The sequence below is a fragment of the Myxocyprinus asiaticus genome, chromosome 41 (genome assembly GCF_019703515.2).
Source record: "Myxocyprinus asiaticus isolate MX2 ecotype Aquarium Trade chromosome 41, UBuf_Myxa_2, whole genome shotgun sequence".
NCBI classification, from domain to species: Eukaryota; Metazoa; Chordata; class Actinopteri; order Cypriniformes; family Catostomidae; genus Myxocyprinus; species Myxocyprinus asiaticus.
The window spans coordinates 13,259,708-13,278,227 of record NC_059384.1 but is presented as its reverse complement, the minus strand read 5'-3'; the positions used below and the strand labels follow the sequence as shown (position 1 = coordinate 13,278,227).

The following is an 18,520-nucleotide window of genomic DNA, read 5'->3' as shown; positions in this document are numbered from 1 at the left end:
ACCAAGAGTTGATGGTGCGAGTCTACAGCACCCCTTTACTACGTGAAAATGCTAGTGAGGTGTTTTTTCTGTCACTCTAAATGTTCGTTTTTACCAAGGTAAATTGGACCTGGCAGACCACATTCAGACAGCTATGACACACTACACGTTTTAATAATACAAACGTTTAATTGTTATACGTGTAACTCTGCTTAATTTTTAGGTTTCAACTTGTAATAATTTGTTAAAATGTGTAGTTGAATTAAAAATAAAACATACACTGACATGGGAATGTGTATAAACATAGTTTGTTTTAAAAATCTCCCAGGTCTGCTTCCAGTTGTTATGACATCCCCTGAACACTTTAAAATACTCATGATAGCTTTTGACATGTCTAAAACCTGTAAATCCAATAATTGCACTTTGAAATCAACACCATAGATATAGATATTACCGCTAGAACGGAAGTTTCGAGACAAAATTTTCAAGATGGCTGCACACTAGAGTTTCTGGCGCATAACCTACCGATAGTAGGATTCGTAATTTCACACCTAGTTTAGTCCAGACAGCCATCCAATGAAACAAGTCTGACAGGAAACAAAAAATATATATATTTTTTTTCCCTTCAAAAGTACTTTTTTATTCAAAATTTAAAGGGACACTTTTATCAAATGCATTTTTATCAAACACTAATGACCAAGATTATTTTGGTCAAATAAAAGTGACGCAAGACATGATTTTGGCAGCTTTCTTTTAATAATAAACATCTCTTTCAAGTCGAAAAATACTTATTTGAACAAAGTTTGCTTAAGTATAGAAAAACATTTCACTATTTTGTAATGAAAACAATCAGACAATATAGGGTAAACAAACTTGGATCTTTACATACAGGTTGACATCTATTTGGTACATTTAACTAGGGGGTGGGGTGGAGAAATCATCTTTATGGGATGGGATGGGATGACACATTTACAATTACAGAGCATGTGGTTGAAAATAAAGCAACAAACACAAAGGTAAACTCAGTTCATGAATATCTTAAATCTACATTGAAATCCGTTTACAGGTTTTTTGTGCAGGACAACATACACTGCATTCAACTGTATGCAATTCATTGGCCACTGGTCAGGTTTTACAATCTTTTGTTCTCGCCAAATATCAGTGTAGTCGATGGTCAACAAGTAAAGAGAACACAGCAGTAACAAGAGTGAAAGGGAAAACCGAACAGCACAATCTCAAATATCCCTTAATGGCATCCAACAGTGAAAATATATATATATGCAGACACACATATATACTGTATATGTATAAAAATAAAGATCTGAGACACACATTGTCTTTACCTCATGACATTTCCCCTTACCACCAACATGCTGTTTTATCTCTTGCCCCTCTTGTTGCCCGCTGGGGGCTTTTTAAGCTGTAGCAGTGGCCCTCCTGTCCCAAAACCAGGAGTCTGTGTGTTGGAGACGCCAAAAGTCAGCCCAGCCGATGCGTTAATGCCCGGGTTACTGAAGTTAAAGCCTGAGGTGTTGGAAGTTCCAAACCCTGAGAAGAAAAGAGAGGTTCAAATGTAGGCAGTAAAAATCTCATCTTTATCTCAACTTTTGCTGCTAGCCAAAAGCATTATTGTGCATTTAAGCAAGCTTGGTCACACAGCAGCTAACAACATTCAAATTACAAAACATGCAAATTATACATTCTAAACAAACATTTTAAACTCCTATGCAGTCCTTGCCCTAAAAAACTAAATTCTGTCACCATTTGCTCACCCTCATATGTTCCAAACCCATATGACACTGTCTTACGTGGAACACAAAAGGCAATTTTAGGTAGAATGTTATCCTCAGTCACCATCCACAAAAAGATGCAATGAAAGTGAATGGTGACTGAGGCTAACATTCCTTTGTTTTCCACAGAATAAAGAAAGTCATACTGGTGTGGAACAACATGAGGGAAAGTAAATGATGAGATAAGCACAGTTTAGGCATAGCAGGAGAAAAGGGTGATTACAATAGAAGAGGAGCGGTTAGTGTTAATGAAAAGCAGGGAAAATGGAGGAGGGTGCTCACGAACACACCTGCGCTCAGGCTCCCTCCAGATGGCTTGCTAGAGGAAAACCCGAACGACAAACCTCCTGTTGCCACGCCCCCAAACCCAGGGCCACTACCAAACGCTGCCGAGAGACAGAGGTGGGCATTTAGCTGCTGCTACTAAATATACACCATAGTCAACCTCTCAATCACAGGGCGGGGGAATGTGGGGCAGGAATGAATAATGAGTTACATTTAAGAAAGTAAATTAAGGATAAATACAAAAAAAGATTGGAAGAGGAAAAAAAAAATTACATGTTTTTTATAACCCAACCAATGAAAACACTGATATCTGGCTACATCTACATTAATTGGCATTTTAAATTTGAAAACTACATTTTCGTTTTCGAAACGCTGTCTGTCCACACTGCCGTTTTTGACTGTTTCATCCCCACTGAAACGTATGAAAATTGTTAAATCCCCTTAATGCGCATGCGTAAAATCGGCATCCCACATATGGTCTGAAACGCAAACATCCTCGTGTTACGTTGCTGGACAGCAATTCCGAGTAAACTTCCTGATGTTTTTGAAGGAATGCAATGTGAAGGTTGTACAAAGTAATATTTATCTTCAACAATGCTATCAAAGTGAATAGCAGGCAGAACAACACCACTACAACATGGGCCGCCATCTTGATAGTTTTGGGTTGAATGGATCATATGACTGCGTTACGTGACAACAAATACGTCATAGATTTCAGATATCTCCGTTTTCACTGGCCACACTACAAGACGAAGACAGCGTTTCCAAATTTATCCACTTGGGATATCGTTTTCGAAAAGCTCCGCTTTCACTGTCAAAAACGCTGTCTCGGTGTGGACGAAAGAACAAAACGTAGAGGAAAAAAAAAAAAGACTCATTTTCAAGCGAAAATGTATTAGTGTGGACGTGGCCTAAGAGTACTTATCAGGCCATCTCCACACTTACACATTTTCGTTTGAAAAGCATTGATTTTGCTACATTTTCGCCTCCTCGAAATGAAGAGTTTTCCTTTCACCAAAGATTGAGACTTTCGCTCTCTAGTACCACATACTTTGGGGAAGGAGAAAAAAACCCATGCTGTTAAGAAATGAGAAAAGGGTTTCAGTCTAAAATATATTAATGTGTACATTGCCTCAGACTGAAAGTGTGTGATTTCTGTACCACTAGCATCTCCAAAACGATACTGCAAAAATAATGACCATTTTCAAACAGGTTTCCCCAAACACTCCTGCTGTCTTCTATTGGTTGGAAAAACAGATAGTCCCCTTCCAAACTCATGCTATTTATTGACCCAGTGTTACTATGTCAAGTTTGGATCGAGATGTTCAAACAGAGTAAAGTTTCGAATCACCAGTGTTTAAACTTTTCGGGCAAATAAAATCTATGAATGGCTTAGTTATGTTGTCTCTAAATATTAGGATATCAGAAAAAGTATTTTAACATTAAAAAAATAACACACATCACCTTTATGATTCAAAGTGAAAGCATTAGAGTGCAGAGATAGAAGTAAAAGGAAAGCTTTATCAAAGTAAGTACCTCCAAGGCTGGATGAGCCCATGTTAGTGCCAATACCGGATGAAAATGAAGTGCCAAAACTGGCCCCCAGGGGCGCCTGTGGTCCTGGGACAAAGAAAGAGATCAGAAGAACTTAATCTCATGTACACCGTATCTCACCGAGACCCTTTCTTGTATAGTAAATCCACTTTTCAACATGCATGCTCAAAAACCACATGTTCTGAAAGCATATTTTGGACACAGTCCTCATTGACAGTGAGTGGCTCAGTGTATTCTGTTCTTGTTAAATCACTTAAGTCCGCAGAAAAGCCTTATCAGTGTATTCAAAATTACTGCTCCTAAAGATGTTGGATGTAGTCCAAGAGAAATGCAATATATAATAGTCACTAGATACGGCTCTCTCTTTAATGTACTAATGTGAATCCAGTGCACTTACCTTGGTGTCACACTAATGACTTATTTGTGTAATATGTAATAATGTCTGTTTTTAATTTTTGTGTCAACTAAGTCACAAATCAGGTCATAAATAAGGGATACAATTACCCATTTCTTAAGGTACATCTGCAGTAATTAGATTGACCTGCTGCTACTGAATGCGTAAAATGTGCTCCTGTCTCGTTTCCTTTTAGCTGGATAATTTTTTTTTATTATTATTTGATTGGATTTTTAAATTTAAAGATGTGATATGTAAATAAATCAGCATCTCAAATGTATTATCTTTTAATCCAATTAAATTCATTGACTTATCAGTCAAAAAGAAACAAAGACAAGGGCTTTTCTTTAAAAAAAACTGATTTATTGTCAACGTAAAGCAATTCAAATTACATTAAACATGAACAATTGAGGACAAACCGATTCCTAATAACTATGGCATTAACACGTTTCAAAAAACGATTCATGATTAAAGCCAACCAGTGCCAAAAATGCATTTCAAACAATGGTTAGGCTAAATGCTATATCTAGTTCAAAGGCACACCATTTTATATGCATCAACAAGCATCATCTAAACAAAAAAACAATCAAATTATAAATTAGATTATAGAATTGCCTTATGTTATCATTTGTAAACAACCAAAAATATTAAGCCCCATATTTGCTGGAATGGCAACGTATACTAAGTGTCAGAGATGTCTATAAACAGACATCCTGTATAAGAGCTTGATAAAACTACCAACACACACACACACACACAAACCTTTCTAAAAGCTTTTTTTTTTTTTTTTAAACTGGACATGCAGCAAGATAATTTGTTTGTATAGCAGATTGTAGATTAAAATCAAAACAAAGACTGTGATATCTTAATTTGCAATGGTCTGATTCTCTGAGATATGCATGTTGCAGCAAGTGGAAAGCCTGTTATTTTCTCCAGCAAATTTACGGCCAAAGTAATTTGAAAAAATGTTACAAAAAAAGGTATTACCAACTCCACAATTACTCAGACCTTATGATAGCCAAGAGAACCTGTGAGGAACTGAATCTAATCAGCCATGGCAGAGAAAGATGAATTTAAAGATGAATAGCAGCTTTGAGCCACCAAAAGACCAAATGATAAAAAAAACTGCACTTCTGAACATTGAAATTTGGCACAGTCTTTCACTGTGGACCCTTAACTGTCCCATAAAGCAGCATGTTCACTCAAACTGAAGACTTAAAACACTAGCCCTTAAATAAACCGAGAACATGAATAACGGCAAGTTTCTGTACAGGAGTTTCATCTCTAACAGACGTTAATGCAGTTTCTTGGGCTGATTTATTGAGGAAAGAATTGCTTTATTTGGAGAATGCCGAGAATAATCTCTCTCAACTGGTGAGTGCGTAAGTGTGTGCGAGTATACTGTGCAACTAAAGTCATGCCATTGTTTTAACGCTCTACATATTTACAGTTTGTTTAATATGCAAAAGCACCCACAATAGCCTAGACTTTCTTAGGCACAAAAGGCACAATCAATTTCCAATTTAAAAAAATTAAACATGTAAAAAATTATCCACACCGGAAAACAACAAAATGGCAAACAAACCAAACAGTCAAATTTTCAATTGCGATGATTTTGGCTAATGGTCTATCGCACACTGAAAAAGCCCTTTTGATGCTTACTTATTCCTACTAAAAAAAACAAACAAAAAACCCCCCACAAAATCAACAATTTCTGTAATTGATAACTGCGTGATGATTAGTCTACGTAGACTAAAAACTCAAAACAAAAAGCGTAATTCAATTCGGTGACGACGCCTGCTCTTGGATGCAGTACAACTCACACCATTTCCCACACAACATACAGTTATTGCCAGTGCGTCTCCATGGAAAACACGAATGCAACCATGGTTACAGACAGATGGAGTATGTCACCAAAGCAAGAAAATCTTCAATCAAGGACAAATACCCAAATACCCAAACACATATCGTATCATATTCACTGAGATGTCTTATGAAATACAATAAATGACCAAAATATGAATAGCCTCTAAGTCAGTAGCTTACACACTTCCTACATATATACACTCATATCTATCCATGCATATGCAAACACCATGGAACTCATGTTATTCTGAATCATCGCAACCACAAAAGGAAGAAAAAGAATATGTATTTGGGAATCAGCCATTGTCTTTCGATCGCTTAAAAGAACATTCCAGGTTCAATACAAGTTAAGCTCAGTCGACAGCATTTGTGGCATAATGCTGATTACCACAAAAATTTATTTCGACTCTATTATTTTTTTCTTTAAAAAAAGAAGCAAAAATCAAGGTTACTGTGAGGTACTTAAGGCCCGTGTTGCTGATCATACCACGCACATTATGTGTGACGCAAACTTCGTCATCTGCACAGCCACCCAGATTTTCTTGACCTGCGGACACAGTCCTCGTCTGTGTGCATTGTTGGCACATGCACCGGCCATTGACTGTACTAAAAGAGTATAACAAACCATAGTAGTGAATACTATTATGATGCTAGTGATACTTTGTAATACAGCACTTTTCATACCACTGTCTCCTAAGATGATTTGCTTATGTTTTCCTCTTTTGTAAGTTGCTTTGGATAAAAGCGTCTGCCAAATGAATAAATGTAAATGTAAATGTAGTAGTGCGCATGCGTCGAACGCATTCGTATTCGCTCACAGTACTTACATTAATTCTTCTTTTAAAACTTGTTCATTTTAGGGTTTTAATGTTTACGCCTTTACGTCGTCATGGCAACAAAGTTGTAAAATTGGACATAGCTTTACACATAAATGTTAGCAAGCATTTTATCATGTTAACACATTGTTTACATTGTGGCAAAACGTTTGAAACAGTGAGTATATTAATGTTACGGATTGGCCCCATTCACTTCCATTGTAAGTGCCTCACTATAACACAGATTTTTGCTTTTAAACAAAATAAAAAAAATAAGGGGCAAGTCTAAATAATTTCTTTATGGTAATCAACTTTGTGCCACAAATGCTGTTGATTGAGCTTTACTTGTGTTAAACCCTAAATATTCCATTAACCAATAAGCACCTATGTTGTTTATATATATATATATATATATATATATACAGGTGCATCTCAATAAATTAGAATGTCGTGGAAAAGTTCATTTATTTCAGTAATTCATCTCAAATTGTGAAACTCGTGTATTAAATAAATTCAATGCACACAGACTGAAGTAGTTTAAGTCTTTGGTTCTTTTAGTTGTGATGATTTTGGCTCACATTTAACAAAAACCCACCAATTCACTATCTCAAAAAATTAGAATATGGTGACATGCCAATCAGCTAATCAGCTCAAAACACCTGCAAAGTTTTCCTGAGCCTTCAAAATGGTCTCTCAGTTTGGTTCACTGGGCTACACAATCATGGGGAAGACTGCTGATCTGACAGTTGTCCAGAAGACAATCATGTAAGCCACAAACATTCATTGCCAAAGAAGCTGGCTGTTCACAGAGTGCTGTATCCAAGCATGTTAACAGAAAGTTGAGTGGAAGGAAAAAGTGTGGAAGAAAAAGATGCACAACCAACCGAGAGAACCGCAGCCTTATGAGGATTGTCAAGCAAAATCGATTCAAGAATTTGGGTGAACTTCACAAGGAATGGACTGAGGCTGGGGTCAAGGCATCAAGAGCCACCACACACAGACGTGTCAAGGAATTTGGCTACAGTTGTCATATTCCTCTTGTTAAGCCACTCCTGAACCACAAACAACGTCAGAGGCGTCTTACCTGGGCTAAGGAGAAGAAGAACTGGACTGTTGCCCAGTGGTCCAAAGTCCTCTTTTCAGATGAGAGCAAGTTTTGTATTTCATTTGGAAACCAAGGTCCTAGAGTCTGGAGGAAGGGTGGAGAAGCTCATAGCCCAAGTTGCTTGAAGTCCAGTGTTAAGTTTCCACAGTCTGTGATGATTTGGGCTGCATTGTCATCTGCTGGTGTTGGTCCATTGTGTTTTTTTGAAAACCAAAGTCACTGCTTTGAAATTTTGGAGCACTTCATGCTTCCTTCTGCTGATCAGCTTTTTAAAGATGCTGATTTCATTTTCCAGCAGGATTTGGCACCTGCCCACACTGCCAAAAGCACCAAAAGTTGGTTAAATGACCATGGTGTTGGTGTGCTTGACTGGCCAGCAAACTCACCAGACCTGATCCCCATAGAGAATCTATGGGGTATTGTCAAGAGGAAAATGAGAAACAAGAGACCAAAAAATGCAGATGAGCTGAAGGCCACTGTCAAAGAAACCTGGGCTTCCATACCACCTCAGCAGTGCCACAAACTGATCACCTCCATGCCACGCCGAATTGAGGCAGTAATTAAAGCAAAAGGAGCCCCTACCAAGTATTGAGTACATATGCAGTAAATGAACATACTTTCCAGAAGGCCAACAATTCACTAAAAATGTTTTTTATATTGGTCTTATGATGTATTCTAATTTTTTGAGATAGTGAATTGGTGGGTTTTTGTTAAATGTGAGCCAAAATCATCACAATTAAAAGAACCAAAGACTTAAACTACTTCAGTCTGTGTGCATTGAATTTATTTAATACACGAGTTTCACAATTTGAGTTGAATTACTGAAATAAATGAACTTTACCACGACATTCTAATTTATTGAGATGCACCTGTATATATATATATATATATATATATATATACACACTAGATAAAAGCCTGAAAATACCAAATCATCCCTTGCCAAAACTCCTTTTCAAGAAAATGCATCACACAAGTGTATAAGCATATCAGTCCCCAAGTGGTTTTGAATCTACTCTACATTATGTTTGGCTACTGTGTGTAGTGACGGCTACATTAGTGCTGTTGGAATAGAGTCAGATATCAAATGCCAATACATTCTGTGTGAAAACCTGTTCCTCTTGTACAAGCCAATCAGAATGGGAGCCAAAATACTGTAGAAGGCCCCCCTCGAAAAAGAAAATCAAAAACAGGCTTACTCTATTCAAGACAAAACCCCCATCTAATGAAAACCTTGACTTGATTCGGAATGCTCCCTATAAAACTGCTCAGTTAAAAATTCAGCCAAACACTGACGGTTTTTCTTCTCAAGCGAGGAAAAGAAAGAGACACACAGCAGTTGGGCAGGACAGTCAGCATCTAAAACCTCACAACAGGCTAATTGGCACACGTTGAGTCACACGATTAATGTTAAAGAACCCTGTTGCTCCATATTACCGAGAAAAAAAAAAAAAAAAAAAAGAGAGACATGGCACTGACTGAATTTACGGTTTATTCTTGATTTGTTTTGCCCTATCTGCCTCTCTCCATCGTCCTCCCCCTCCCGTTCTTTCTTTTGTCACTCCCTTCATCTTTCTATGAGCCTAGAGGTCAAGAGGTCTAGAAGTTGAAGGTGGTCAGACCTGGAGCCAGCTGCTGCTGCTGAGTGAGAGTGGCAGCCATGGCAACGGCTGCTGCATTGGGAACACTGCCAAAGGGGGCGGGGCCTGTGGTGATGTGCGGAGAGCTCTGCCACTTCTTATTAGCGGCACGCTTGGACTCAAACACGTCGGTGGAATCCTCCAGGAAGGCTCGCCTGTAGTTCAGGTACTGATGTTTTAGGGTCTACAGAGAATGAGAGAGGAAGTTAACATTAGTTGGGCCACTAGAGAAGATATATACAGCTTTACATTTACAGCAATCATTGATTGACCAAAACTGACCTAATATAATTAATATAGGGATGCTGCAGAATTTTTAAAATCAAATTTAAGACTTAAGACTTTTTTCCAAGACCTGAACAAATAAAATGTATGCTGTATCCCCATACCAAAACAAACCCACAAAATCTCAAAATAAATCATGTATCACAGACTCTTACTTAAACAGGCAGGGGGACACATTCAACATGGCCTTAACAATGCTTATCAGTAAAGCAGGGTAGGCTATATTCAAGTTAAAAATACTCAAGGCATGTTTTCCACATATATATCACATTAAAATTGGTTTATGTACCATTATATAAACAAATGTATTTAGTCTTTTCTGTGATGGGGAGGGCCAGACAGAGGCTACAAGAATCCAAATTGGCATTTAAACGTATGTAACGCATTTAAAGGCACTTTAACTTTTAAATACACCGGCGACTCTTATTTTGAAATGTTTGTGCTTCACTGTTTCCAGCTGCTCATTCAAACAAATAAGGGATATCAAATGTGCATTCCTACAACAATCTACAACTTTTTACAATATAAACAGTTAAAAGTAAATATTGTAATATTAAAAGATAATATTAAACAATTATATTGTACTCAAATGTTTCATCCCCTCACATTATTCATTTTATGTCATTTTATGTTGTCTTTAACATGCGACTGACAAAACTACAATAGGGCTTATAAAAATGTGTTTCATTCCAGATAGAGGCCCTCGTGAGGAAAGTTCTGAGCTTACTTTAACATTCTCATGAACTCCCTGCAACTGTGCTGCCAGAGCCACAAATGTCTGGTAGAGTTTCTGCATGGCCTGGGACAAATCTACAGGATAGACCACATCATCAAGTCAGAAGAATAGAAGAGCTATTAAAACATTTCCATCATATGAACTTGTATTATATGACCTTGAGGGGTGATGAGGGAGCCACTGCTCTGGGTGGTCAGATGATTCTCCAGTTCTTCGATCTGCTGACGGTACTGCTGTAACTGCACTTCATACTGCTCCACCAGAGCTCGGAAATAACTGAAGGGAGGAGAGACAGTGCATTGGCAGAAAACAATTCATAGTAAGCAACATTTTCTGCTAAGGAATGAAATTGAATTGTAAGAACGTAAAGATTCTGTAACAGCAGACATTTAAAGGGATAGTTCACCCAAAAAATGTAATTCAGCCATTATTTAGTCACACTCATTGTTATAAACCCATATATCTTTTTCTTAACACAAAGGGAGAAATTGTGAAAAAAATGTTGAGTTCAGTGATGACATAAAATGGCAGTTTATAGTGACTACCTCTTCAATCTTCAAAAGGACGCAAAAGCATAATTCAGAAGTCTAATAAATTATTTTATGCGACTCCTGCCTTATCCTGAAGGCATACGATAACGTTTCGGTCAGAAACAAACCTAAATCTAATGTATTATTTAGTGAAACTCTTCACTGGCCGTTGTTCTACTGTGCGCGTTCATGAGAGCAACAGAATACACAACCCCCACTCGCAAGATGGGGTATTCAAGTGAAAACGTGTTTTTTTTTTTCAATCTAAAACAGGACCACCACAGTGATAGTAACAACAGAACACAACACAGCAAGAGAACAGAACTTACAAAACATATCTGAAGAGTTTGGAGTCAAAGAAGAGATGCATTTCTATGCCCAGCCTTATTTACAGTCAGACAGAGTACAGCAGACTGCAGTGTTGTAGAGGTTTTGGATGTTTCACTTACCAAAAGTAAACTGGAAGAACCGGAGAGAAAGGCGGAGGGAGCAGGAATGTCTGTCATGTCTTCTCCATTCTGAACAGGTGTACGTGTGACAAAACTCAGATTGAAGTAAGCGAAACCTCAGCAGAACATTTGGTAACAACAACAAAGCAGTTTCTCACATGAATGGCCCATCTCACAAGTGGGTGCTGTGTATTCTGCTGTACTCGTGCACTTTCATGAACGTGCACAGGAGAGCAATGGTCGGTGAAGATTTTCACGAAATAATCAATTCGATTTTGTTTCTCACCAAACCATATTGTATGCCTTTGGAACAAGGCAGTCACATCCAATAATTTATTAGACATCTGAATTATTCTTTTGTGTCCTTTTGAAGTTTGAAGCTTTTATGGTCACCATAAACTGCCATTGTATGGCATCACTGAGCACAACACTTTTTCAAAATTTCTCCCTTTGTGTTAAGAAAAAAAGTTAAATGGGTTTAACACAACACAGGGGTGCGTAAATAATTACTAAATCTTCATTTTTGGTAGAACTATCCCTTTAAATCAGAGCAAAAGCAGAGACACTCACTCAGAAGGTGCTGTGTTCTCATGTTGAAGTCCAGGAGGGGTTTTCTGGGTGCGGAGTGCAATATCTGCATTCTTCAATTCCTGCATGAAGAAAAATATGGATTGCAATATTATTATTGTATAACAACTTGCATCTTGGTTAGGGCTGCACCGATTGATATCAGCTGATCTTCATCTCAAGTCTGTGATTGGCCGATCATGCCTAGAATCAGGGCTAATCTTTTTGCAGCACACAGGGAATCACACACACATTGCTACTCTAATGAATGAGTGCTTTCTCAGCCCTTGATGCATATGGCAGTGTGGCCTCTGGAGAGTGAATTGTTGGCAAATCTAAGTATTCACAAATTTAAACTTTCAGACCTGCTGTTACTCATTTTAATCTACAGGTTTGTTTTTAAAAATGATTACACGTGTATTAATATTAAGTTGCTTATTTTCTAGTCATTACGGTACTAATTCTGGCTCACTGCACTGTGAGCACGGAGAGGATAAAGAGACAAATTAAACAAACAACCGTATACAATTCTGAGCATACGTGATGTAATGTGAGTCGTGACAATCAGACGTTGTGTTGAGTGACAGAGACTGTTTGAGTGATCGTGAGCACTTTCAGCTTCACTCCCTTCAATGTGCTCACTCGCGGTTCAATCAAACATGCGCGCTCTCCAGGTGCTCTCAATATCTCAGTCAGTCACTCATCTCAGCACTATTCTGTGAGGATCCCAATTTAAATCAGATTAAAATTGGTCACATTACCACTAATCAAAGCAATTACATTTTATCCATAAAGGCACCGCGTCTTCACACATTTGCTTAATAATTAGTGATTTGTCTTACAGCAAAACGCCAAAGACAGTAAACAAATCATAGATATTAATGATCTCTCACTGGAGCAGTTTTAGAGCTTGTAATGGATATATTTTTCTGTGCATGATGTTCTCATGGTTTTTACTGCTTACCAGTATGTCACAATGATCTTTTGATATTGACAACAGAACTATTCATAACTGTTTCAAAACAAATAAATGTTAGCAATTCACAATTAATGTAATTTTGGTAACTTTATAAAAGGGTTCCATTAGTTAACATTAGTTAGTATCATGAACAATGAACAATATTTTTACAGCCTTTATTAATTGTAATGTTAGTTACTAAAATTACAATTGTTCATTGTTAGTTCATAGTGCATTAACTAATGTTAACTAATACAACTTTTGATTTTAAAAATGTAACTATATGTTGTAACTAACATTAAATTCATTAGTTCACGTTAACTACAGTAATGTTGTTAAATAATGTTAACAAATGGAACCTTTTTGTAAAGTGTTACAGTAATTTTACTGTGTGGGGCATAAACATAACAGCAGCATATAACTTGCAAAAGTGTGGCAAAGGGCCCTTATATATATATATATATATATATATATATATATATATATATATATATATATATAAAAATAAAAATAAAAAACAAAAGAGATCGGTTTCGGCCTCAAATTTCCTGATCGGTGCACGACCAATCTTGGTCTGTTCCTTACACAAAGCTATCGCATGGCTTCAGAAAATGTTGAATATAGCAAACAAGTCATATGGATCACTTTTAATATATTTTCATGGTGCATTTGCATATTTTTTAAGCTTGAAAGCTCCAGTCCCTAATGTAATTGCATGGAAAAGAGCAACCAGTTCATTCTTCAAATTTTCTCCTTTTGTGTTCCACAGAAGAAAAAAGTCATACGGGTTTGGAACAACATTAATTTTAATTTTAGGGTGGACAATTCTTTTAGGCATGTTCAACAGACATGTTTGTGCATTGGAATGGCCTGATTTTTTCAAACCTGTGAAGTTTCCATCTTCAGTTTGTCTATTGAGAGTGAATTTCTCTGCAGTCCACTGGCACAGACAGACAGCAGCTGTCTGAGGGTTTTGATGTCCTCCTGAACTTTGACAATGGCTTTAGAGGACATCCGGCTGATCTCCTCTTGCACTTGCCTCTGTTCCTTGACAAACTTCCTGTGGACAGACAGAAATACCGATGTTAAGCACAAAATAAAACAGTCATTTTTAACCACAAATAGCACAGCACTTACTGAAAGCTGTCCACATCTTGACATATTAGACCTGGTAAGTTTTCATCTTTGAGAGCTTTACTATCCCTGCAGGCAGAGGTAAAAAGCAGGATAAGAACATCTATAATAAACTCAGATGATTCTGAAAAGTAATATTATGTTGCTGTTCTTACTCAGGTCTGGTGTTGGATAATTTGTCATTACTCTTTTCAGAGGAAGTACTAAAGTCGACTCCACCCAGGCCAAGACTGGGCGCAGGGGCAGTGGCAACAGAGGTAGAGACCAAACCGCCCAGACTCAAACCTCCACCTAAAGTGGACTGTCCCAAACCTAAAAAAAAAAAAAAAAAAAAAAAAAAAAAAAGTGTGTTAAAAAGATAAACAAAATGTCTTTTCTAAACTAGTCTGACTTGATAATTTATGTTTACATTCAAGATCTTACAGTGATTGATTAGCCAAGAACTTGTAATTTTATGCTGCCCATAAACATTTTAAACAAAAACCAAACACATTTTTTCCCCCCATTATTTTGATTTCGCTCAGCACGTATAATAAACACCTTTAAAGGCATTCTGTCAGCTTATTTAAATGTAGGCATGTCTGTTTACAAGACGATTTCAAGACCAGAGAAAAAACAAATGATTTCAAAATCACATGTATATGCACTTATTGTAGCATCATCACAAAGGCTGACCTGTTGAGGCGGTGTTGGAGAAGAGACCAGAACCAAAGGAAAAACCAGAGGCAGGGGTGGAGGAAGTTGTGGCTGCTCCTCCCAAGTTGAGGGAGAAGCCAGTGGAGCTGGTCTGGGGAGCTGTGGAGGTGAGGATGGATCCTAGAGTCAGACCTGAGCCTGCAGGTGCAGCGGTAGTGGTTGTCAAAGAAAAAGGTGCAGCTGAGGCAGCTGGCTTTCCAAAGCCCAGGCTGAACCCAGTGGAAGCATTGGGAGCCGTAGAGGTAGTAAGACTCCCTAAGAACAGGCAAAAACACAATCATATCGAAACATCAGCAAAACATCATGAATGGGACTAAAGAGACTAAATAAAAATGGAACAAAATCTATTTTTTGTCAGCTTACCTAATGTAAGGCCAGCAGATGATGCAGCAGCCCCTGGAGGTGGAAAATAGGTTAATTAGCAATGAAAATTAACCATAAATCACTGTTATTTACAATTAAAGCAAGAAAAATGCCTTGATGTGAAACAAAGTAATCAAATAAGATTAAGCTTAAATAAATCTGAATTTTTGTTTTCATTAAAAAGCTGCCGGGTACCAGAGGCAGGTGTGTTAAAGCCGAATCCAGTTGTTGGTTTCTGTGCAAATAAACTGGACCCAAATCCTAGTGATGAGGTGGTATTGGTGGTAGCCGGTGTGGAGGCAGCTGTACCAAAACCTCCAAGCGTGAATCCACCTGTGCCTGCAGCAGGTGTGCTAAGGAAGAGATATTAGAAATTAACAATCATTAACAACTTCCATTTCTTTTACTACTACAAATGTCATCACCTTAAAGGAATAGTTCATCCAAAAATGAAAATTCTATCAATTAATTATGCACCCTCATGCCATCCCAGATGTGCATGACTTTTTCCTTCTGCTGAACGCGAAGATTTTTAGAAAAATATCTTAGCTCTGTCCATACGATACAAGTGAATGGTGGCTAGAACTTTCAAGGTACAAAATCACATAAAGGCAGCATACAAATAACCACACGACTCCAGTGGTTAAATCCAAATCTTCAGAAGCTATAATGATAGGTGGGGGTGTGAAACAGATCACTTTTTTAAGTCGTTTTTTATTATAAATTATCCTCCCTGCCCTGTAGGTGGCGATATGCACAAAGAATGCAAATCAAAAAAATTGGAAGTGAAACTGGATATTTACAGTAAAAAAAAAGGATGTAAATATTGATCCATTTCTCACCCACACCTATCATATCACTTCTGAATATATGGATTTAACCACCGGAGTCATATGGATTACTTTTATGCTGCCTTTGCATACTTTTTGTACCTTCAAAGTTCTGGCCACCATTCACTTGTATTGTATGGACCTACAAAGCTGAGAAATTGTTCTGAAAATCTTTGTTTGTGTTCAGCAGAAGAAAGAAAGTCATACACATCTGGGATGGCATGAGGATGAGTAAATGATGAGAGAATTTTCATTTTTGGGTAAAATATCCCTTTAATGGTAAAAAGGGTCAGAGTAAACAATTAGGACATTTATTTCTGCTGGCTAATTGGAAGAACTCTTAAATGTGACCTTGAAAAGCAAATACAATTTTTACTTCAAACTCACATATCAGACAACAACACTTGAAACTGAACTTAAAGACCAAGCAACATTCTTGAAAGCTGACATGGTCTGTTTTGTTTCATCATACCCGGTCGCAGCTCCAAATGAGAACCCGGTGTTGGTAGACCCGAGTGTGCTTGTGCCGAAGTTGAAGCTGGACATTCTGGACTTCAGTTTCCAAAACGTGACAATCAGTAGCAAGCGGGTCCGACCTCGTGGAGGCCTTTAAACACTAACAGCTATGACATCAGCCTATAAACTATAACGGCCACAAAATGTTGAAGCTTTAGAGGATAAAATATTGATACAAATTTCTAAGCAATGTGACCAAAAGCTGGGTTAATATATTTAAAATCCGTGCTGGATTTCTGATAATGTCGTTTCACCTTGTTTCCGCGCACTATCTCTTCTTCGGTTTCTATGGTTTTGCTGTGACGTTTAAAACAATATTTGTTGCGCCCTATTGCCATCTACCGGCGTGGAAAGTGCATGCTACTTTTTTTTTTATTATTATTTATTTTTTTTATTTTTTTTAATGCTTACAAAACTTTTACAACAATAGCCAGGAACTATATATAAAAAATAAATAAATAAATAAATAAATAAAGATAAATAAATAAACATTTTAAATAAAAATATCAAATTGTTTACATATTTCAATACACTTTACAGCTTTATTGTTTCTCAAATTGTTCATAGGTATTGCAGAACCTCATAAAATAATGGTTTATAACCACCATACTTACATTTATGAATACTAAACTTTGCCAACAAAAGCAGCAAATTAATCAAATAATATTCCTTATGTCATAGAGACATGTCATAACTTAAAAAAAAACCAGAATAAAAAATTTTCAAAACAAAGTTGAAAGCTGGGAATGATATGATCTCTAACAATCATGCAGAAATCAAACCAAAAACAAGTCGAGTAAGGACAACTCCTACTAAAATATATGAAAGATAAATGAAATAAATGAAAAAATGTTTCCGCCGGCAGACCACAGAATGTATAAAATATATCAACATCACAATTAAATCTCTCTACAAGAAAATAATTAGTGGGGTAGTACTTATAAAAAAGTTTGAAGGAAATTTCTTTGATTTTATTCGTGATTAAATATTTATGGGGTAATTTCCAAATTTTGCACCATCTCAGTTCAGCCACACAGCTAATCCAAAAAGTTATAGACATAACTTTTAGACATGTAGACATGTTGATTATTATTCTTTACAAGAGAAGAAAAGCAAACCCGACCAACTACAGTGTGAGCAGGATCCAAAGACTGCAAAGGAGACTGAGGACAATTATTTTAGAGCATTCTTATCCCAGAGGGGACAGCATCCATAACTACAGCATAATCTTAAGGAAGAATTGGAATTTTAAATTTAGACAAAAATTCTGAGTAAGTCAACAAAAGTCCAGCTTGGTTAAAAAGTTGGCTCACCAAAATTATATTATTCGAAAACCATTGCTCACAAAATAACGACTTATATTTATACAAAATATGCTTATTATTCCAGATATAACATCTATTAGGCGAGAAATTATGTTTATAAATCAGATTCCAAGAAAGAAGCATCTGTTTGTGAAAATTAGATTAAAATTAAACTCGGAAGTTTGGTAATGCTGTAGTTACAGAATAAAAGAAAATGAAGACCACCAACCTGTGAAAAAATAAAATGAGGTATAATATTCCAAATACATGTTGGCTTTTTCAAAAATTGCTTGATCCAGTTAATTTTAAAAATATGGTTAAGAGTGGTAAAATCCAGAAAGTTCAGACCTCCATTTTCAGTTACATGCCACTTTTTGTATTAAGGTGGGTTGAAAGGATTTTTACTGCCAAGAGCTTTCTTCTTCTTCTAATTCTTCTTCTTCTGTTTCTTCTTCTTCGTCTTCTTCTTCTTCTTTTGTTGTTGTTGTTAGATTTGGTGACGTGACATGTTAACAATGATTTTTCTTAGTCACACTGTGCAATTAACAAATATTTATATTCTCTTTTGTGTTCTTGTGTCTGTCATTGGACTTTCTCATAAAGTGATAGTTTACCAAAAATTGAAAATTCTATCAGAAATGTACTCACACTTGTTCCGAACCCATATGACTTCATTGGAACACACGAGGAGAATTTTTGAACAATGTTAATGCTGCTCATGCCC

The 18,520-nt window shown here is 36.9% G+C and overlaps 1 protein-coding gene across 2 annotated transcripts; it reads right to left on the bottom strand.

The window, feature by feature from the left end:
• Nucleotides 1–713: 713 nt before the first annotated feature.
• Nucleotides 714–16,777, bottom strand: nup58 (nucleoporin 58). 2 transcript variants are annotated; one of them, XM_051682621.1, is made up of 14 exons: nt 16,449–16,777; nt 15,342–15,499; nt 15,147–15,179; nt 14,763–15,038; nt 14,243–14,399; nt 14,091–14,156; nt 13,839–14,013; nt 11,999–12,078; nt 10,607–10,725; nt 10,441–10,523; nt 9,411–9,612; nt 3,591–3,674; nt 2,060–2,155; nt 714–1,527 (listed from the first exon to the last, which is right to left on the bottom strand). In XM_051682621.1, the coding sequence occupies exons 1-14, from the start codon at nt 16,520–16,522 to the stop codon at nt 1,358–1,360; spliced, it is 1,773 nt and encodes a 590-aa protein (XP_051538581.1). In that variant the 5' UTR covers nt 16,523–16,777; the 3' UTR covers nt 714–1,357. The 2 variants fall into 2 exon arrangements, with proteins under 2 accessions (XP_051538581.1, XP_051538582.1); XM_051682622.1 differs by lacking the exon at nt 2,060–2,155.
• Between the last annotated feature and the right edge of the window lie 1,743 nt (nt 16,778–18,520).